A 22,157-nucleotide genomic window follows, 5' to 3' on the forward strand; every position below is an offset into this window, starting at 1 on the left:
CCAACACAAGAGCACAAACATGTATTGTAACAGAGCTCTCTTTTGAGGATTATAATACAAGTCCTTGGGGATTGGCTCCAACAAAATCTGATCCTCATCGAGTTATCAATTTTATCTAGCTACTCTCTTTGTTGTCTTTTCTACATGCTACCACATGATTCCTGCCACCTATGCATCTAATAGACAAGAAGTGTTACACACAAGCATATGATAAAGCCCACAAACCTAACAATATTTGTCATAGATGGTTTGATATTTTGGTACCTGAAGAAGGAAGATTGAGAGTAGCAACATTGATATTGCTACCCTTCTTTGTGCAACAACAAAAGCTTGATAAACAATGCATTGCTTAGACCTGTTTTTATTGACATAGCCTCTCGTAGCAACGAAGCGACCAAATGATCAAACTTAACAACTTTATTGCTACCTTGTGCAACAAACCTCAAAGTAGAAGCAAAAGTTTAATACAAATCTAGTGATGCATCCAACACGACAAGTAAATGGTCGAAAATGACTTCACCTATAGTGATAAGTTGCTTGTTGATATCTTTGATTTCAACAAGAAAAATATCCATTTCATCTTCCTCATGCACAGCCTTTGATTCTAGTTGTTTGCATAGAAATGATATTTTAACCTTGTCGCGACATGCATACAAGCCAGCTAGAATGTCCCAAGCCTATTTTGCTACTTTGGCTGAACAAATGTGAGGAGTAATGGTGCGCTTGATAAACAACGTAATCAATGCATGCGCCTGCGCATCTCTACCATCCAATGAACCTGTTCAATTGTAGATGGAACAACCCTAGCAATAGGAGCAAAATTGTTAGAACTTGCAACATCTTCCACAAAACTTATACGTGCATCAAAACCTTTAACAATGTTCCATACATGCTTGGAAACAAGGACATACTGCATCATGTAAGTCCACAATGGATAGTGGTTTGTCTCCATTGAGGTTGTCATGAGTAGACAAAATCTTGAAACCATCATTGCTATCAACCATAGAGTAAACTGAAATTGATGTAGAAAATACACAAACTGGGTAGATACTACAAACCGAAGGGAAACGAATCATCCAATGCGCCACGCCGCCTAAATAGAAACTGAAGACAATGACTTTCCAATGCGACTACACCATAGTTAGCCACAGAAGGTCACCCCACGAGACTATTTGACACCACCTTGTCAGGTGGGATCGGCGGTCCAGGATCTCAGAAAGATGTGGACCGTCCGTTTATTCCCAAGAATAAAAAGATTCCGGCCGGTCTGCCCCCACGATTTGAACCCACCACCTCCCACATTAGAGACGTCGGCTCTCCCATTAAGCCATCGTGTGCCACTTGAAAAGAGGGTGAGAACATAGTATGATATGGCAAAAGTGATGGGGTGCGGATCATACGGTGATCACTTGGAGATCACTTTGGAATGGTTGAGGTCACACGGTGTTCACTTGGAGATCACTTTGGAATGGTTGGGGTCGCACGGTGATCACTTGGAGATCACTTTAGAATGGTTGGGGTCACACGGTGATCACTTTGGAATAGGTAGGTTCATAGGGTGATCACATCTCAATTTGGAATCACACGGGGATCACTTGGCAATCACTTGATGTTCACATTGAGTTTCCTTGGGGTTCACTTCGATTGTGATCACATGACGATCACTTGGGGATTAATTCGTCATCGGACAACACAAAACCAATCCCATCGCCCCCAATTAATAGCGACCATTGATCCCACCTGACACAAAGTGGTGTCAAATAATCCTCAGGAAGGTCACCTAAACCTTCGCTTTATCGAAGCTCGCGCCACCTTAAGTTGCAATGTGAATGTATGCATTGAGGACATAAGAGAAGGTACCGTGCTGGGTACGGTCAATATCAGCGTTTCTATAATTGCCTCGCCGCCCAACAAGAGGGCCAATGTGAGCTATACAGACCTTCCGGTCCCTCATCCGCACAGCCACCCGCACCGACAGCTATCTCGTGTTCACCCTCACTGAGCCGAAGCAGCCCATGAGCTATGGCTTTCGAGTTTGGATACAACAACCCAAAATATGCGGATCGCAGGCTCAGACTTGTGGCGCATAACGCTGATTTCAAGGTGGAACGCCTATCTAAACGCCGCCGTGGCAACACAACAAAAAAACCCCTTCCAGGTATCATGTTTGTAGTTTTCTGTTTTTTTCTTGCTTGAAGGTCTGTGTTTGATATGCACCTTCTTTTTTCGCTGCTGAATAGTTTTTTCCCTTAATGTTTGTGCTGTTATGGTTCTTTCATTTGCTCCATTGTTGCATCCTTTTCATTGTTTCTTCTTTCAATTAATCTCCTAGTGGTGCATTTTCTCTGCTTTCAGCTGTCGTTGATCTGCTAGGGCTCTTGCATGTGCCCAGTTGTTGCTTCTTTTCATCAATACTGCTCGTCCTCTAAGAGTATTAGTAATCCATCTCCTTTTTTTTGGCCCCGGAATCATTGTTGCTTTCAAATGGAGCTCTTGTTGTTTGCTATCTGGATTTGGCACGGCCTTTATTGCTGCATTATGACTCAGCTACTGTGGTTGAGATGGTATCGTATTTGTTTGTCTATGCCGTTTTCTCAACCTGATTTTGCAATGCCTGATTTTGCAGTTTCTGAGAAAGAAAATGAGGAGATTTATGTAAATACCCTTCTTTTGGGAAGATATTCTCAGTATTTTCGCCGAATTTTTGATGGAGAGTGCTTCAAAGAGTCTGCTGAGAAAGTGATTGATATCTGTATCAGCCCAGATGGTAAGTTTCATTGACTTTATCCTTTTAAAGTGTTATAGATGATTAGGTCTCCCCGATCTCGGAAAAAGTCTTTCAAAACATATAAAGTGCACAAGTGAAGGGTGAGTCTAGGAAATGAAAAGACACATGAAGGTGGAAAGTCAAAAGACATACAAAGGTGGGAAGTCAAAAAACCTTTTGTGTCCATATAAAGAGGTGGTCTACTTCACATAATATATTTGCATTTCTCTTCTTTTTTATTTTCCCTTTAGGGTTTTCTTCTCTTTAAGGTGTCCTCTAGTAGTAGTAGTATTTTGTTCCACTTCTAGTTCTTTTCTAGTTCTTTTGTACCTAGACATGGTATTAGATTCACTATTTTGTAACTGATTGGTCTCATAGGTCATTTTGGCCTTTTGAAGACGTTAATATAACATTTCATTTCATTTCATTTCTCTCTCTCTCTCTCTCTCTCTCTCTCTCTCTCTCTCTCTCTCTCAAATTTCAGTGTATCCGTCCTTCCCACGTCCAATTGATATTGTTGCAAATTTACGTTCTTCGTCATTGCCTGTCGCTACTTGCTATAGACTAGTGCATCGCTTTTGTTGTTATTGAGAGAATTTTTAAAATTAGGAATACCTTTTAATTCTTTTTAAGTGTTATAAATGAATATTTTCTACCGAAGGTAACAAGCGTTTGTTGTATGGATGTGGCTTTGCAGAGCGGGATTCTTTTCTGGATCTTATCAAGTACTTGTATACAGAAAAGCTGGAGGCAGACACAGTTGAGAAGTTAATGCGGGTGTGGCACTTTTCACAGCGTTTCTTGGTCGAGTCCTGCGGAGGCCTCTGCCTTCAGAAGATGGTCTCTATGCCTCTCACATTAGAGAGTAGCTGCTATTTTCTTGACGCAGCTTCAGTTGTAAATCAAACCAAGGAGTTCAAAGACCTTGTGACTAAGAGCATTGCGTTCCTTGCCAATCACTTCAAGGTTTCATTGGTGATGAGTGGGGAGAACTCCAGCCGTTGGGAGAACTCCGATGATTTTGAGGAATTATCTGCCCCTGTGTTGGAGTCTCTTCTAGCCTCTGATGATTTGCAGGTCGTATATGAGGACTCAGTTTATTTTGTGGTGAAGGCATGGATTAAGGCAAATTGTGAAGGCAAACAACAAGAGACCGAAGCTTGGGAGAAATTTGGACCTTTGATAAGGTGGCCTACAATTGAAGTGTTTCGTGTGAAGTTTATTCTAGAGAAGATTGAATGTACTGCACTGCATGATTTACTTGTTGAGGCCCTTGTTTATCATGCTTCTTCGAACGAAGAGAAGAAGACAATTGAAAGTGCTGCAACCAGTAACAGGTATCGGAGGCGCATACGACATGCGGTGCCCTTGAGGTTCCTTTCAATGGCATCGCCAGTGAAGCATGGAGTGGTGTATTTTAGCCTCTCTTTAAAAGAGTGGAAATTGTTGCAGGATTCTAGCGGTCCAGTCTTTACTGAGAGGTTTACTATGGCAGGTTGTGTGTTCATATGGTTGGCTCAGGTGAGAACCTTGACCAAGAAGAGGGTTACTGTATTGCTTGTAGCTCTTGATACACCTCCTTGTGCTCTTCGCATCCTTATCAGTTTGTCTATCTGGAGCAGCCGCCTTTCGGATTATACCCTTCGTCACAAAGGAGCTCACAGTGTGAACAAGGATGTCCGGGAGAGGGTTGGAATGTGTGTTGATTGCTTTGGTAAGGATGTCGATGAGATCATGACAGATGGTGAGTTTATATCGGAGAATGCAACGTGGTTCAAAACAGAGGTGCAAGTGTTAGAGGCTGAATAGAGTATATATCAAAATGGGGCATCTGCATTTGTCATTTGATTGCAGAGGTTTGAAGGTGAACTCCACAGAAGTTCTCACTCTTATGGTGCCAAAAGCTTTCGTGATGGTGGGGCATCTGCATTTGTCATTTGATTGCAGAGGGTTGAAGGTGAACTCCACAGAAGTTCTCACTCTTATGCTGCCAAAAGTTTTCTTTACATTTGAGAAGTTTGTAGAGGAAGAGCGCTGTTCACCCCAAGTGAGTTGAGGAGCTCCAATGTATGATACACATCGATTGGAAGAGCCCTGTTCGCTGCAATTGAGTTAAGCAGCTTAATCATGTGAAGGTGAACTCTGCATTAGTTGTCACCCATATTGTGTTGATTGCAGAGTTTGACGGTGACCTCCACAGAAGTTGTGACCCTTTATTGTGCTGAAAGCTTTCATTATGATGTGTTTTCTTTATGTTTGAGAAGTTTGTATAGGAACAGCACTGTTCGCTCCAACTGAGTCGAACAGCTCCACTGTATGAGTCTGCATAGATTGGAAGAGCAGAGGTGAAGTCCACATTAGTTGTCATCCATATTGTTTTGAAAGTTTTATAATAGTGGGTTCTTATCACATTTGAGAAGTTTGTGCAGGAAGATCAATGTGTTCACTCCAGCCGAGTTGAGCAGCTTTCTAGAGGAGGAAAGAGTTACTGTTTGTTAAGGTTTGTTGGGCCTCATATTTCACCAGCAAAGGATGAAAGACCTAAAGCAAAGATGTGTACCTTTCAGTGGCTCTGGGTATGTTGGCATCATCTTTTTTTGGTGATCTCAAAGGTCTTCATATTGGTTAGTTAACAAGTTGCTCTCTGTGTTTTGGTTTGTAAATCCTATGGAAAAGTCACTTCCACTTCTTTGATTATGTGTGTATATGTATATTGAGTGGATGCCTCACATGATGTTGATTGCATTTGGGTCTCATCATTGTTCTGCTGGTGGCCTCTTTTACAGAGATTTGCTTTTGATTTTGTAAGTTTCTTGAGCAGTATCGAAAGTTTTGTCAAATTGGTCCAAAAAAGTTCGCTTCTAGTCTTTCCTCTACTCAAGATAACCTTGTGTCTGCGGGACCCTTGTTTCTCAGTATTCAATGCTCAGAAGGGGCCAGAAAGAGTGAAGGAAGTCCTGTTTTTTGAGGCAACAGTGCATGTAAAATTGACTACATTGATTTATTTTTTTCCGAGAAAAAGATCCTTCTATTAGTTAATGAAAACTGCCCATAGGGCTACAACCTCCTCTGCAAGAGAGGGCTACAACAAGCATGATGGGGAAACTCTCCCAATGAAAAATCAGCATATATACAATGAGGCTAAATCAAGAGATGGGAGGAGGGAAGAGCCACACAGGTGGATAGTAGTGCCATTTGAGTACCCCCTGGACTATGGTGTAGAAAGGCCCAGGGCGCCAAAGTTGAAGGAAAGCCTCGCGGCGCTCTCGCATACGGTCGGAGCTGCCCTGTAGTCCCTCAAGCTGTCCTCTGAGAGTATGGATCAGCTCTAGCCAAAAGTCACGAACAGTCTCAGCTGGTGGCACAGGGCGAGCCTCAAAGATGCGGAAACAGCGGGCCCGCTAGATGAACCAAAGTGTCAGGTCACTGATGAGCTCCCAACACTCCTCTCTCTCACTGCACCACTCCTGTGGAGTAATCTCTGTAGCAGGCTGGAGTGTAGGACGTCCCCCCTGCATCACTATCATCCTGCTGGTGGACGATAGCTCAAAATTAAGTGCCGGGCCCGTGAGTGTGGACCAAGCCGTTGCCCCCCAAGTGTACTGTCGAGCCGTGGAGAGAGCAGGCATCAGCCGAAGAACTCGTAGCCACACCTGCTGGGCCGAGGGACAGTCCCAAAGACAATGACGTTGACTCTCCACCAAATGGTCACAAGCTGCACATGTGGCCAAGAGACCACTATGCACTAGCCAGCTTCCTACTGTTGTGGCTCTGTGTGCGACCAGCCACTGAAACAAGGTGACTCGCCTTGGCTGTCTGGAGTCCCACAACCTCTCCCAAAAGTCTGCCAAGAACTCGACAGTGAGACCCTCCTCCTGCCAATGAAGTGTTGCAGCGGGGAGGGCCTCTCTCTGTGCTGCTAGCATGTGCCGTCCAAGCCGAACAGTGTACTGAAAGAAGGGGACTCCTGGGTGGTCTGCAGAAGAGAAGAGGTCCCTCCTTAGCCACTCACCAGGATCCCACTGTACTCGTGCCAGTGGACAGCACTCCCAAGCCCAAGGCCTCCAGTGGCCAGTCTCAAGAGCTGCTGGGTCAGGGTCTATGACGCAAGTCCTCCCACAGATGCCCACAACTCGGATCCTCTGAAAACAACACTCTGCTACTTGCGGGGCCTCTACTGCAACTCGCTGTAGTCGTCCCCTACCCTGAAGCTCGAAGAATAGGGCTGGGACAGTCTCTGAGCAGGCCCTGACTGAAATGAGAACCTCTAGTCGTGTGAAGGCTCCCATCCACCGGGGTGCTACTGGCTCGAGAGGCGTGAGCCACTCATCTGGAACTGACTTTGAGATGTCCTGACACATGCTCTGCACCAGCTGGAAACCCTGTACCTCCTCTGACAAACCTGTGAACTCCAGCCAATCACCTAGAGAGTGTGCTGGACCTGCTGCCATGGGACCCCAGGAAACATGAGGTCGACTAGCAACCAAGTGGCCTTTCTGAGTGCTGACCATGGGGTTCCAGACGAGGGGCTGCCGCAGGCGCTCCTCCGTGCACATCGGTTGTCGCTGCTCCAAGCCACGCCCTAGGAGCTCCCAAGAACGAAGCAAACTCACAGCGAAATGGTCCTCCAGTCTCCTGCTCAAACCAACTCGGCGCATCTCTGTAAAGATCCATCTGGTCGAAGGTTGCCAAGGGCCTCTTGACTGAGGCACCCTGGCACGAAGCCTCTGCAACAAGAACTCCTTCCAGGGCTCCTCACCTGGAAGAAGTCCTCTGACTATGAACTTCCCTAGAAGGGCTCTGCTCTGCTGTGCTGGATCAATGATCCCAAGCCCTCCCTCCTGAGAACAAGGAAGCGTGATGACCGGCCAAGCCACCTTGGCTCAGGCCATCTGAGTGTCACGTCCTGACCAAAGGAAGTTCCTGATCAGCCTCTCTACCTGGCTGATACAAGAACTCGAGAAGATCCAGCAAGAGGTGATGTACCACACAGTCGCCAACAGCACCTGGTTGGCAACTACTACTCTACGAGCCAGCGACAGACGTGCTGAGCTCCAATGTAACAGCTTTCTCCTGATGGACAGGAGAAGAGGAGCAATCTGTTGCTCGGGAGAGAAGTCCAAACCAACCTGACAACCCAAGTATCGAACTGCAGTCCTTGGGGGAATCCACCTGAAACCCTCTCTTGGAATCCAATCTGGCGTAGAAGCACTACCAACCGAGAAAGCCACTGTCTTTCTCCAGTTGATCAGTGCGCCCGATGCACAACAGAAGGTCTCCAAAGCCTGCTCACATCTGTGAAGATTGGCCTCCTGGCCATCTAAGTACAAGGCTGAGTCATCGGCAAACTCAGCGTCCAGTAACTCCTCTCCCCGAATAGGTAGTGCTAAGCCCCGAAGACCAACCTGCTGTGATACCAAAAATCTGCTCATCGCCTCCGCATAGAACAGAAAGAGAGAGGGGGCAAGAGGGCAGCCCTGTCTGACCGAGCGTGTGAGCATGAAGCGCGCACCTCTCCCCCCTGCCAAAAGCACCTGACTGTGAGCTTGTCTGTACACAGCTGACACCCCTCTGATCCAAGCATCTGAGAAGCCCATCCTGCGAAGAGTGCCCTCTAGAAAGTCCCAGTCAACACGATCGTAGGCCTTCTCAAAATCGAGAAGAAGAATCACAAGGTCCTCACCACGGAGCCGTGCCAGGGCAGAAGCCTCCCAGAAAGTAAAGATGTTGTCAAGGATACTGCATTCCTTGACAAAACCTGTTTGAGTCCCATGTATAAGGCTCTCTAGAAGTGGCTGAATCCTCAAACTTAGAGCCTTGGCAAGAATTTTGTAGGCTGAGTTGAGGATGGTGATGGGGCGTCACTGACGAATCTCATCCAAGGAGCCACCCTCCTTGGGAATGCGGTAGATCAGGCCCTCACTCATGCTATCAGGCATCACTCCTGTGTGCAAAATGTACTGAAAAGCACTACAAAGATCTGGGCCAAGCAGGTCCCAGTACTCCAAGAAAAAGCTGGGAGTCAACCTATCCTCACCTGGACAGCTATCGCAAGGAAGGGCCCTCAGAGCTGTGTGCAGCTCCTCAAGCTGAAGTGGCGTCTCTAGCCTCTGGCGCATCTCCTCTGTCACAAGACATGGCATCTCTGCCCAAACCTGCTCCCTGCATGCATCCTGTCGCTCAGCCGTAACTCATGGTAGAAGTCAGTAGCGATTGCACGCATATCCTCGGGCTCACAAGCAACTGACTCATCGGGCCTCCTCAATTGACTGACCTTGGCATGCGAATGCTGAGGCCCCACTGTCTCAAAAAAAGCACCAGTCACTCTGTCACCCACCTGAGTCGATTGAGATGCCTGTCGGTGGAAGGCAAACTCATGACGCCTCTCCTCTGTGCTAGCAAGCTCCTGTCGAGCCTGCTGTAACTGCTCCTCCAACCATAGACTGTCTGGATGTTGCTCCTGCATCCTCTGCAGTGAAGCAATGCCCCGTCTGAGATGCTGCTCCGCCTCTCTCGTTGCAGCCCGGCGAGCCAGAGACTCTTGAAGAAAAAAGTGGCTAAGCTGAGCTAGGCCTGTGGCCACTCTGTCTGCAGGTGAATCCTGTCTGTCCATACCCTCTGTCCAAAGAGCCTCTACCCTCTCTCTGAGTGCTGAGTCCAACAAGACCCTCTCTGGGATGCGGAGCATCGTGCTCCCACTCCTTTGCCTGTCTGCCACTGTGAGGATCACTGGTGCATGGTCCGAGAAGGAAGTCCTTGCCAGGATGCCCATTGAAGCCCCCAAGTCACTGAAGTGGTCACTAGTGTAGAAGTGATCTATCCGCGATAGATTCACTCCTCCCACTCTGGGGTCCGATCTAGAGAAGGCAAGACTGTCTGGGGGCCTCACAAAACCTGAGTGCTGCCATGTATCCGAGACCCTCAAAGTCATACAAAACCTCTCCCAAGCAGCCAACTCGACTCCATGCACAGTAGCATGGCTGCCACCAATCCTGTCAGAAGGGTCCTCCAACATGTTGAAGTCCCCTCCTATACACCAATGATCGGCCTGCGGCAAAGACTCAACAATCTGTGATCAAAACTCTGCACGAGCACTCGCCACATTGGGCGCATAGATGTTCAGGAAGCCCACAAGGCCACCCTGAACCTGCATAGTAATCCACTGAGCCCTACCTGGCACAATAATCCCTTTGCCTACAATGGCCTGCTGCAATGAGTCCGCAATAGTCATACATACCCCTCCCTGGATGCCTCCAGGTCCTAAAGCAGCTGACCAAAAGGTATCATACCGTCCACGCAAAATCTGACCACAACGCCGAATGTGGCTCTCACACAGATGGTGCTCCTGAAGCATAAGGAGATCAATCTCTCCTCCCACAAGGCAACGCTGAAGCTCCTGACGCAATCGGCCCCGCTGTCGCTGAAACTGGGGCCCACCTAGTCCGTGCACGTTCCATGAGACGATCCTCATGGGGAGCGAGAGAGAACAGACGCTGCCGCAACAGCAAGACGGGCTATCTTCGAGGTAGGCTTGGATGGGGAGTAATCCGCATCCGAGTGGCCTCTAGGTAGGCGTGACTGCAGTGAGTGCCTAGCCCAAGCCCAAGCAGAGCGAGCCGTACGCAGCGCAACCTCCTCTGTCCAGGAGTCCTCATGAATGTATACATAGCAAGGCAAACACTGCGTATCAGCAAAGAAGTACACCACAATGTGTCTACATCGTGCTGAGTCTGGGGTGTCACCGCAAACTTGGCCAATGGCCACAAAGTCTGCAGCATATCTGTAACTCCAAGTTCTCCCATGTGGTGAGAGAACTCTAAAACCTGTGTATGCAACCATCCCACCACTGAGTAAAGGGACCACTCTGTCTTGGTCCTACCATAGAGGGGGAAGGAGAAACCAACTGCCGAGTCCAGGGCCTTTGTCCCCCTAGCGGGCGAGGAACAAAACATGGACCCTGAAACAGGCTGCCTCATGGTCTGCTGCGGAGTCGTCGAGAAAACGAGTGAACCCGTAGTCGAAGAAGTCCTAGTGTCATTTGATGTCAATGCTCGTCAGCCCACGAGGGATGGCTGCAAGGGAGGATGTCTGAATCTGCAGAGGGGGCCGCAAGAAGGGTTGACCCTCTCGTGCTAGACGACTCGTGGCAAAAGTGCTGCCAAGAGATCTCCTAGCCGCCGGAGAGGGACCAGTTGCCTGAGCCGACTGAGGAACTGGAGCAGGAGGAGGAGAGGGAGCTGGGGCGAGAGGAGGAGAAGAGGGGCGGGATGGGGCGACAGAGGTATAGGGGCGGGGTGGAGAGGCGACGGGAGCAGAAGGCGGGGAGGATGCGGGAGGGAACTCTTGGGGGGGGGGGGGGGGGGGGGGGGGCGGCTGTCGAGGGAGAAGCGGAGGTGGAGGCTGGCGTAGGGATCTCCTCCTGCTCAAGAGGACCAAAATGGTTTCGCGTGGGAATCCACTGCTGCTGAGTCGGCACCTGAGGGCCACTCTGAGTGCCAGGCTGTCGCTGTGGCCCCTGGCGTCGGCGGCCACGGGTCTGCTACCACCCCTCCTCCTTTGGAGCCCCAAGCTCGAAGGGTGGCTCTGCATCTGTACGCGGTGCAGCTGGCTGTGGCTGCCTGCCAGCCTTGGCAGGCTGGGGCTGAGGTTGTGGTGCAGGTCGCGGCCTCCTCCATGGACAGGCCTTCGCTAGATGGCCCATATGGCGGCAAATGAAGCACTGGTTCGGGAGGCCCGAGTACTCCACACTCAGTCGAAACCAACCCCCACTCACCCGAGGTAGAAGGATAACCTTCGGGAGTGTGGGTATCTCTAACCAAAACTCGAACTGAGGGAATGCCAGCCGCCTTGGCAGCTACTGATGCTGCCGTGCGAGGTGTCTCTAGGACAGTCCCAATGGCGGAACCGATCCTGGAAAGAAGTGGTAGGTACTCCCTCCGTGAACCCGGAAAGCAGACTGAGATGGGGATGTCTGCCTCCTCTACTAGAACATCCGAAGCTTGGTCAAAACCATGTCGCCACTGTCGAAAGTGGGCCCGTGAGGCTCGGATGGCCAGTGGACTCATAGCTATGACCTTGGACACCATCTCGGAGGACTCAAACTCGATCTGATAGTAGCCCCGTCCGAGAATCTGGACATCCAAAATCTTTCCCACCTCTGCGAGAAGGCGGGCCTGGAGAAGGTCTCGCAGCTCTCCTCTGCTAGGTCGGGTGCCGGGAATCTTGCAGATGACTGAAGCAGCAGCAGCGAGCCAGCGTTGATCCCAGAGCTTCTTTGACCTGACTACATTGATTTATTGTGCGTCATTGTAGAATGAGTTGTCATTGAATGCTCTGGTTGTAGTGTCTTATGATACAACAGTGCATTCACACATAAATTGTCATTGATGTCTTGTGTCTTGTCATAGAGTCAGTAATGAATATTGTTTGTGGTCTCTAGCTTTGTTGTCACAGGGCAAGTGTGTTTTTAATGACTGTTTTTGTCTGTCAATTGCATGGATGTTTGCGTGTTTAACAGGAATGACTTTTCTATCACCCAAGTGGTAGATTGGCAAAAGTATCAGGTCTTGGGTTCTAGACTCGTTGGATAGAAATATGAGGTCTCTTCGGATTGTTCCTGCGGCGCAAATTTTTTTCTCCTCTCTCTCATGTGGGAGAGTGTGTAAAAGCAACAGAAAGGCTCTTGAGGAGTGCCCAATTGTCCTTAGAGTCTTTCTAGTTGTGAGCTTAATTCAAGCATGGTTCTTCACCTAATGATACAGGATCACGTTGGTAATACAAGAATGTAATCATCTTTCTATGAGTACAGTTGATGCCAGTATATATGTTGGGTTAAGGGTGGATAAATTAATGAGCATTTTGGGAAAGTGTGTACAAAAGTTTCACTTGTACAACATTTAGGGTTCACACAATGTGATGGTGGATAGGCTCACATCGTGTTGCGAGTGGAGAAGTAGACCACTCTTTCTAGGGATATTTTTGGATGCTTAGTGAAATGTGTAAGTGCCAGCTAGGCCTCGAATTGGGTGTCATTTGGTTGGGTACATCATGGTAGATACTTGTGTTCTGTAAAACTTTTACTCATGGTAATCATCTTATACTAAGAGGGGTTCATAAAGAAGGTTAGTTAGGGCTAGAGCCCACCAACAACCCGGTCCTTGGAGGGTGTTGAATCCTTCAGATGTACTTTTATGCATTGTTTGTGATTTTAGTAATGCTTTGTAGCTAAATGTAAGGTATGGACCAGGGCCCTTCTGTTCAAAGTGCCTTGTGCAGAAAGTAGGTTACAGGCCTACTATACCACTTATGTCAATATTTAGGATCACAAGATGCTTTTGAGGTGTTTAAAAGGTGCCTTTTTTTAAATTTAAGTTTTGATGGAATGTATATGCTCTGATGAATGTATTGTTGCATGTTAGGGGTACGGCGGTAACTTTGTACCTGTGAGCTAGAAAGGTGATCAATTTTCATGTATGTTGTAAAATCTTGTTTCTTTTTTCCACGTTGCAAGATTGTATAAAAGTAGTCGGGCTTTGTATGATTCTACCTTATAATTGACTTGTAGATGATGAGCCTAGGTGAAGGAGCTTAAAGTAGTGGTTGTTCAACCAATATAAACTAAGGTAAGCATAAAAATGAATAAAAAATCTAGGATAGACAGTCTTTTAAAAAACACTCAATTCTTGAAAGTGCTATCAAAATTGTTTTGATTGCAGCAAATGATGTTTTGTTGCATGTGAAGGCAAAACTTACATTTTTATTTCTGTTTGTTTTGGGTGTTTTAAAAGTGTATGGGACAACTTTTCAGTATCGCTAGTTCAAGAAAACTCATTAAATTCAAATTTTCAGTGGCTTGTTTGGGTAGTTTACAACAATTAGGAATTTTGAGCACCCTTTGAATTGAATTCAAGTATGGATGATTGTTAGATAGGCTATTTTTATCCGTTACACCAATTTTCATTCAATTTGGATGAGATTTAAGATTTCAAACACTTGCAGATGGCAAGAACGTAAACCCAACCTAGAGAGAGTCCTCCGCATGCTAAAGGTGGACTCTAAAGTACCATATTTGTGCTTGATAGTACCAAGTTTAGGATTTGAATTCTATACTGGTACTATATACCACCAATTTTGGTATTGTTTTGAATGCATGAGTTGTCATCAAAGGTTTTGGATTGTTTTGATGTGAAAGGTTGAGCTCTAACTTGGATTTAGTTGATAGGGTAGGTTGAGCTCTACAAAAGATTCAAGAGTACTCATCCTTTAATGCATCTATCACTAAGATCCTTTGAGGCACTAAAACCATACTTTTTTCATGATTCAAAAGAGCGGTATACTTGTTGTTGTGTATATCACGTTTACATGATATATTTCAAAGAGTCTTCCAATCAAATGTAGCAAAGCGAGTTTGGTTATCATTAAAAAGATAATTTGTGACATGGTCCATTAGTTGTGCAAAGTGTTAGTGTTATGCAAACTAAGTATTTCAGCACATCAATAATATGTGGGAATCCATAGTTATGCAAACTAAGTATTTCAGCACATCAATAATATGTGGGAATCCATAGTGTACCATGCAAAGAAATTTTTATGTGGAGATTGCCCCATTTGTGGTGTAGTCAAGATGACATTTTTTGTGGATGAGATTTCAGTGGATAGTAGGGAGGTGATTATGAAAGTTTATGGATAATGGAACTGAACAAGTTGATGCCATTGGCATTGAAGAGAAGAAGAGAAATGACTTGATTACAAAGAGGATTCAAAGTGTTGCTAGTCTTCACCTCTTTTTTTATCATCTTAAAATCTTCATCAAGCATAACCTTGCCTTTAGGTGGAAGGCCCAACAACTCAAAGATTACTTGCTTAAATTTCCTAGTGACGTTGTGTCGGTTTTTGATTTTGCAAAGAATTATTTGTTTAAAATTCAAGATGAGATTCAATCCATACAATGGTGCGCTAAGAGATAGAGAAGGACAGAGCTTGAGCTCTTGTGCACGCACGCACGCACGCACACACACAAACACACACATGGAGGCAAAACCTCCTTCTCCACTAACTCAAGGCAAGAAGTCACTAATGCATTAAGAAAATCATACATAAGAGGCAAAACCTTCTTCACTATCTCAAGCTAAGAAGTCTCTAATGCATAAAAAAGATAATATAACATAAGAGGAAACTAGAACACCAGTTTAGTGTGAACCACTATGAGTGACTTGGATGGATACGTGTCATCACTCCAGTAGGTAGACCAAATCGGTGTAGTATAGTTGTAGTATCACTAGCAAAGATATGTGCATCCACTAAAGCATGCCCCGTGAAGCGTGTCCTTGCCACGAATAGTTAATTCCATAGTTGGCATGACGTATATATCAAATGTGCATAAGGTTATTCCCTTTGAGAAAGGTCTTACTATCATCATGAAAGTAATATCTAATTCTCTTACATGTGGCACATAATTCAAATCATCACAATATATAGCTTTTGAATTTGGAGCACAAAATTGTTGTGCACTATAGAAAGAGGTAAATGTAGCTTGCAAACAAATCTATAAAGGCTATCTCCAAGAGGCTTGAAAAGGCTAGATTTGAGACAAATGTTGTTTTTCTCCTTACCATTTGCATGAAAGTCCTCTTACCAAAGGAGGGAACTTCCAAATCTAAGTGAATAGTCTTCGCATGCAGTATTACACTCTTGTTGTGCTGCACAACATGACCACTCTTCGTTGGAGGTTCCCTATAGAAGAAGATCTTTGGTACTTTGAGATCGTGTGGGAGAAGGCTTGTGGCAAGGAGATCATTGGATCCAAAATATTCTTCTATTCCAATAGCTTCCAAGTGTGAAGTGCAAGAGCCCACATTGTGAAGCCCCCTTCATGGGACCAAATGTTTCAATAAATCGAAATGAATAAAGACTTTGGAGTCCAAGTGCCATTTGAAAAATGGCAAGCCCTGTGACCTCTTACTCGACTCACTACTCCATTAAATTCAGTAATAGCCTTTATAGTCCTAATTCCAAGTATCCTTCTTTCTTATTAAGGTAGCTAATGAATTTGAACCCACAACCTCAAGCTCACATTTGGTATATTGACCTACACAAGGTGCCCTTTGTGGGGTCGTGTTGGCAAAGGGAATTAGAGAAACATCTCACACAACCTTCCAGAGCTATCATCCTTCTTAAGAATTGATGTAACAACACATCCCAATCACACACACATATACATACATATATATATATATATACATACATATATATATATATATACATACATATATATATATATATATATACATACATATATATATATATATATATATATATATAAAAGAGACCAAGTCCAGAACCACCAGCATTGCGGCAGATTAACAAAGGAATCTAGAAAGAGAAAAAATTACGTGGGTGGTAATAGCCGCGGCAAAGCATGCTGGAGTTGTTTGACAACACGCGATAATAGTCGCGTATATATATTCACGACTATTATTGCATAATTACCACGCACATTACCACGTATATTGCCACTATACGGCCTTTAAAAAATAAAGATGCTGATTTGAGCCACTTTATTTTGGGTGGTCCAAATGAGCATCTTTACTTTTGACCTGCATAAAAAAATATCAAATAACAATTTCATATTGAAAAGTGTACAAAAAAAAACTTTGAAATTACATGTCACACCTTATGGTCGAAATTTGAAGCACAAAAGAAAAATACTTCAATTAATTACAAAGAAAGCCAAATTTCAAATGGGTTTTATATACAAATCATAAGGGTTTGTTGTGCCATATTTGCACTTGTAGAAGAGGACTAGAAAAAAATATCTATCTATCCTAGTCCTCTTCCTCGTCCTCCTCATCCTGGTCCAGAGGCATATAAGTTTGATCACTCTGACTCTAACAACCAAATCAAATTAGATAAATCAATAACCTAAAATGATTAATACAATGTTCATTGTTTACACTTACCTCTTGTAGAGATCCGATTGCTGAGTCAAATTGTTCACGAGAGTTATGATGGTTTTTCAACAACCATTTGCAACCTGGTTAGCCCCTACATGCCGTACACTTGATTTCTTTTTTTAAAGAAATTTTTTGATATACCCCAACCACTGTGTCGAGAAACACTCATTGGCTACGTTCAAAAATTGAGCATGCAATACTTCCTCAATATAGCATGCATGATGGAGCACTTGGTCTTTGAATTTAATAAAAAATTCTTATACGTCAAGTTTATAAGAATCTGTAGGTAGTGCCAAAATTCCTTGCCCTGCGTAGTACCAAAATCGACATCACCACCATACTTGACCGTATAGTAGCACCCATGCGTGTTTGGCATGAGTGCGTCAGTGTCCTCATCCTCCTCTATGAATGGAGCGGCACGCTTCAAAACAGGTGACTCCATCTGCTCTCTACCACCAAAACATGCATCCCAACAAGAAGCCCCCCCCCCCTTCCCCCCCTTCTGCGTGTCACGATTGTCGCTACCTTCAAACGAACGCCATTGTGCACTACTAGAAGACATTTTCCAACCACTTGTGGATTGTCGACGAGGCTCAGGCAAAGCAGGAGTTGAATGGAATGGCGCGGGTCTTTGCAATGGAAGGGGGGTGGGTCCCTGCAATGGAACGGGGTGGGGCGATAAGAAGGTGTAGTAGAAGGAGGTGTCATTGGTGCGAGGCTTTGGACGTATGGAGTCCCTCCTTGGCCCATGGTATGGTGTACTGTGAAAGATCATAGGCCGCTAGCTGTGCTGTGTAGTGGCCAAACAATCCCTTACGTCAAACATAGGTACTCCTCTTGTAGACATAGGGCATACTCTAGGTCCGGATCTACCACTAGTGGAGGAACTTGAGTAGATGGATCGACACCTCCATAGCTGTAAGAGGTTCATGCCTACAAATAACAAAAAGAACTTTACACTCATGCTCACAAAAATCAAAAGTAGATAAACCTAAATTTATTTGCTTGGACTTACCGTCTCAAGAGTTGAGTCCACCTTGAGTGGGGGCCCATATGGAACGTGGAATAACCAAAGGAAGAATGAGAGGGTTGCTCACCATCAATTTAGTTTGTAAGTATTAGGAACTACCCTCTCTTTAATCTCCCTATACTTAATCTACACACCTCTATATGTCTACACCCACCAATCTACACCGCTTCTCAAGGACCTACTATGCACCTAATGTACATTCGCTTCTCTACACTTAGTCTACATCTATACTTAATCTACAAACCTTTATATGTCTACACCTAATAGAAGTAGATTAGGTGTAGAGAGAGAGGTAGATAGATGTATATACACAATCACATAGATATGTATATATATGCATACATATATATTATTAGACCTTACTAGGGGCTACTAGTGACAATAGTATAATGACACCTCTTTAGATATCATCACAATATCAATCGTTGTAAACCCAAGGGTACATTGAGGTAATCCATACATGAGTGGATCAAGAACCAGAACCCCACGATTAAAAAGGGACTATACTTGAAAAAAAAAGGTTCAACCATCGGGTGCTATGCTCCCTTAATTATTGCCTATATACATGTATATATACACACACCCACATAGATACCTATAAACATAGCCTCACATATACACACTTCTATATGGGACACACATATATGAAACACCTATACACTCATAATTAAATACATAGACTTGGATGATACTATTAGACGTAAGTAGAGGCTAGTAGTGCCGATAGTCTAGTGGCACCTCTTTAGATATCATCACAGTTTCAATCGTGGTAAAACCAGGGGTATGCTACGATAATCCATACATGACTGGATCAAGGACCACAACACCACGATAAAAAAGGGATTATACCTGAGAGGAAGAATTCACCTATCGGGTGCTATGCTCCCTTACTTAGTGCCTACATACATGTATATATACACATACTTGCATAGATACATATATACATGCATGTATATATTTGTACATACACACTCTTTTTCTCTCTGTACGACTCTCTTTCTCTCTCTCACCACCTAATCTTTACCTAATCTACATGTCCCTATCTACACCTTAATGTTACCTAATCTACACACCTCTCCTTTTCTACCTATCAAAAGTAGATAGAGAGGGCGTAGAAAGAAAGATAGACTATGTGTAGACTAGGTGCACACACACACACACACACACACACACACACACACACACACACACACACAGAGAGAGAGAGAGAGAGAGAGAGAGAGAGAGAGAGAGGCATATAGATTTTTATATCCATCTTTCTACCTCTTTTTCTATGCCTATTCTACACCTAATCTGCACACCTATATTTCTCTACCTGATCGAGAGAGAGAGAGAGAGAGAGAGAGAGAGAGAGAGAGAGAGAGAGAGAGAGAGAGGACGTTCAAAGAGATGTAGACTAGGTGTATAGAGAGATGTAGATAGCTTTTTATCCACCTATCTACCACTCTCTTTCTACACCTATTCTACAAAGAGAGGTAGATTAGGTGTATACACACAAGCTCTATCACATACACATATATACACACGTATATATCTACGTACACACACACACACACACACACTCACACACACACAGATACACATATACAAGCATACATATATACACACATTTATATATACATATGCCTACACACATATACTACTAGACCTAAGTATGGATTAATAGTGCCAATAGTCTAGTGGCACCTCTTTAGATATCATCACAATTTCAATCGTGGTAAAACTAAGGGTACGTTGCAGTAATCCATACATGAGTGGATGAAGGACCCGAACGCCATGATTAAAGAAGGGCTATACCCAAGAGGAAGTGTTCAACCATTGGGTGCTATGCTTCCTTACTTATTGCCTACATACATGCATATACATACACACACTCTCACATAGATACATATATACATGCATACATATCTACACACTCACATATGGAAGTTTATACAAATATGTACTATAAGTATATACAAAAAGAGAGTTATATACACCCAATCTACAATCTCTCTTTTCCTCTCAGTATCCCTCTCTACCTACTCTCTCTTTGTATTGGTGATACCACTATTTCACTTTTTGGTGGTTGGCTTAGCAAAAAGTAAGGCACATTAAAATTTTTGCAAATCTTATCAAATTTTTGTAGACATTGCAGTCTTGGATTCTCCTTGTTGAGAGCTTTCTAATGATATATAAACATGGTTGATATGTTCATACGGGACACATGAGATTGGGATCTTTAAGTTGCTATCAAAGTAGTGGACCCAAAACACCACTTTTTGGACCACCAATACATGCTTTGGCCCATTATATAGGACAAAGAAGTTATATACACTCAATCTACTATCTCTCTTCTCCTCTCACTATCCCTCTCTACCTACTCTCTCTCTCTCTCTCTCTCTCTCTCTCTCTCCTCTCTCTCCCCCCCCCCCCCCCCCCCCCCCCCCCCCCCATCCCTCTCTATCTCTCCACACTATCCCTCTCTACATTTTCCCCCTTTAAACTACACGAAAAAGTCATTTTTTTCAAGAAGTAGTTAGTTATTTTTTTCCCTTTTAATCATTGTTTATCTTGTTTAAACCCATTAAGTCATTTTAGGGTCTCACTTATTCATTTTTTCTTCACTTAATTTAGTTGTTTCCAAACTTAGCTATCATTCACTCAATTAAACATAAATCTACGCTAATCAAACTTTTTTTCTTTCACACCAATCATTAAACATAAACATACATTGATCAACATAAAAATTCTCTCTCTCTCTCTCTCTCACACACACACACACACACACACACACACGCACACGCACACGCACACGCACACGCACACACATGCTATATATACTAATGGTATAGAAGATGACTAAGCTGCAGACAATAGCCCAAGAACTGGGACACACATACCACATTGTAAGCCAAGAGCAATACACACAACATAGTATGCCAATTACAATAAAACACACATCCACATATTTACATATATGAAAACTTTTTACGCCAAATGCAGACAACCACTTCTATTGGTGCAAATTAGACATAACCAAAGACTATATCCTGAGTATGGCTCCCAATGGCTCCCCAAGTCTTGTTTTTTGGAATAAAAGAAACCTTTTGAGTGTATTTAAAGATTTCTTTTGGTCATAGTTTTCATTGTTTGTCAAGGAGGTTTTGGTCATGGTTTTGATTGTACGTAAGGGAATTTGTAGTGGTTTTGCAATTACTAGTAACCATATTTTTTACAAGCTTATCTAGATGTTTGAGATAAAATTACGGTCCCATACAATAGCCAATGGAACATGGTTTGTTGGATTTGACTATGGCTTATTCGTCAATAAGAATGAAACATGGATCGTTCATGAATAAAATTTCTCAACACCTCATGTATCCTAGGAATCGAATGGAGCTAAGGAATGCATATACATTTTATTAAAGGCGGTTTTTATTTAGGTTGTTTTTAAGGATTACTTTGGAGGGGAAGTCAATACACAACACATCCACCAGGGCAGGGCATCCCGCGAGCACAAGGAGACAAAAAATATGGTTATAATTGGCAAGCAGACAAGCGATAGGTTGTTTACCAATTAACATTACAGAGGAAGAACCATCGAATGCCTTTACTTAAAGGCATATGGCCTAATGTTCATGTAGCTGTCTTGAAGTGTTGAATAGCTCTGTACGAGTGCAATTTTTAGCAAACGCAAACGTAAAGCCTTTGCATACATTGCTTGCACAAAATTTGAAGCACAAGATAGCGCTACGTAGCTCTCTCTCTCTCTCTCTCTCTCTCACACACACACACACACACACACACACACACACACACACACACACACACACACACACACACACACACACACACACACACACACACACACACACACACACACACACACTTGTATACTGTTCATATGAAGAAAAACTCGCAAAAAAGAAAAAACAAAACACCCCGCTTATTTCTCCCCTCTTTTTCCCCCCACAACCCCCCCCCCCCCCCCTCTTTTTCCCCCCACAACCCCCCCCCCCCCCCCCCCCCCCCCCCCCCCCCCCCCCCCCTTCCTTTAGACTCCTGCTGCCTGGACCATACTCGGTCTAAAAAAAACCTTTATTGTTTATTTACTTTTGACCAATGCCGGGGGCCATGCCCTTTACTAAGTAATGATGCTCTAACGAGCGTGATCAATGGCTACTGCCCTCAGGGAGTGGCGAAGGCGGCCCTCATCCTCCTCCCAGTCTGTCGATCTCCATTGAAAGCTATAGGTGTGATACTCGATGCTGTATCTCTTACTCATGATGAAGCGTGGCCTCCCTCTCTCGTGACCGTGACACTGCACAAAGGCAAGGCTTGCCTCCTCCTGCTATAAAAATAGGTGAGGGCGCATCTTTGCCCCTCACTTAGCTATATTGGGTGTGTTGAGTCATTTTGTGAAACA

General features: G+C 44.4%; 2 protein-coding genes across 6 annotated transcripts; both read left to right on the forward strand.

Annotated features, from left to right (window-relative positions):
* Nucleotides 1-1,889: 1,889 nt before the first annotated feature.
* Nucleotides 1,890-4,654, forward strand: LOC147439142 (BTB/POZ domain-containing protein At4g01160-like). Of its 3 annotated transcripts, XM_086485050.1 has the most exons (5): nt 1,890-2,158; nt 2,627-2,767; nt 3,465-4,104; nt 4,220-4,288; nt 4,390-4,654. In XM_086485050.1, exons 1-5 carry the CDS (start codon nt 2,023-2,025, stop codon nt 4,574-4,576), a joined length of 1,173 nt encoding a protein of 390 aa, XP_086341176.1. In that variant the 5' UTR covers nt 1,890-2,022; the 3' UTR covers nt 4,577-4,654. The 3 variants fall into 3 exon arrangements, with proteins under 3 accessions (XP_086341176.1, XP_086341175.1, XP_086341174.1); XM_086485049.1 differs by having other exon boundaries at nt 1,891-2,158; nt 3,465-4,288; XM_086485048.1 differs by having other exon boundaries at nt 1,892-2,158; nt 3,465-4,654.
* Nucleotides 4,590-14,201, forward strand: LOC147439143 (uncharacterized). Of its 3 annotated transcripts, XM_086485051.1 has the most exons (4): nt 4,590-4,814; nt 5,098-5,112; nt 5,197-5,343; nt 13,186-14,201. In XM_086485051.1, the coding sequence occupies exons 1-4, from the start codon at nt 4,590-4,592 to the stop codon at nt 13,216-13,218; spliced, it is 420 nt and encodes a 139-aa protein (XP_086341177.1). In that variant the 3' UTR covers nt 13,219-14,201. The 3 variants fall into 3 exon arrangements, 1 of the variants encoding a protein (XP_086341177.1); XR_015184555.1 differs by lacking the exon at nt 4,590-4,814 and having other exon boundaries at nt 4,823-5,343; nt 13,186-13,222; nt 13,332-14,201; XR_015184554.1 differs by lacking the exons at nt 4,590-4,814; nt 13,186-14,201 and adding an exon at nt 12,285-12,633 and having other exon boundaries at nt 4,823-5,343.
* The last annotated feature ends 7,956 nt before the right edge of the window (nt 14,202-22,157 follow it).

This window comes from Adiantum capillus-veneris, chromosome 16 (genome assembly GCF_014529385.1).
Source record: "Adiantum capillus-veneris isolate H3 chromosome 16, ASM1452938v2, whole genome shotgun sequence".
Taxonomy (NCBI): domain Eukaryota; kingdom Viridiplantae; phylum Streptophyta; class Polypodiopsida; order Polypodiales; family Pteridaceae; genus Adiantum; species Adiantum capillus-veneris.

Excerpts from the sequence above, each read along its gene's own strand:
- LOC147439143 (XM_086485051.1), top strand. The coding sequence starts at position 4,590 with ATGGGGCATCTGCATTTGTCATTTGATTGCAGAGGTTTGAAGGTGAAC. Across the intron at positions 5,344-13,185 it reads GTACCTTTCAGTGGCTCTGG|GGGTACGGCGGTAACTTTGT; the intron begins GTATGTTGGCAT and ends GTTGCATGTTAG.
- LOC147439142 (XM_086485048.1), top strand. The coding sequence starts at position 2,023 with ATGGCTTTCGAGTTTGGATACAACAACCCAAAATATGCGGATCGCAGG. Across the intron at positions 2,159-2,626 it reads AACAAAAAAACCCCTTCCAG|TTTCTGAGAAAGAAAATGAG; the intron begins GTATCATGTTTG and ends CTGATTTTGCAG. Across the intron at positions 2,768-3,464 it reads TATCTGTATCAGCCCAGATG|AGCGGGATTCTTTTCTGGAT; the intron begins GTAAGTTTCATT and ends GTGGCTTTGCAG.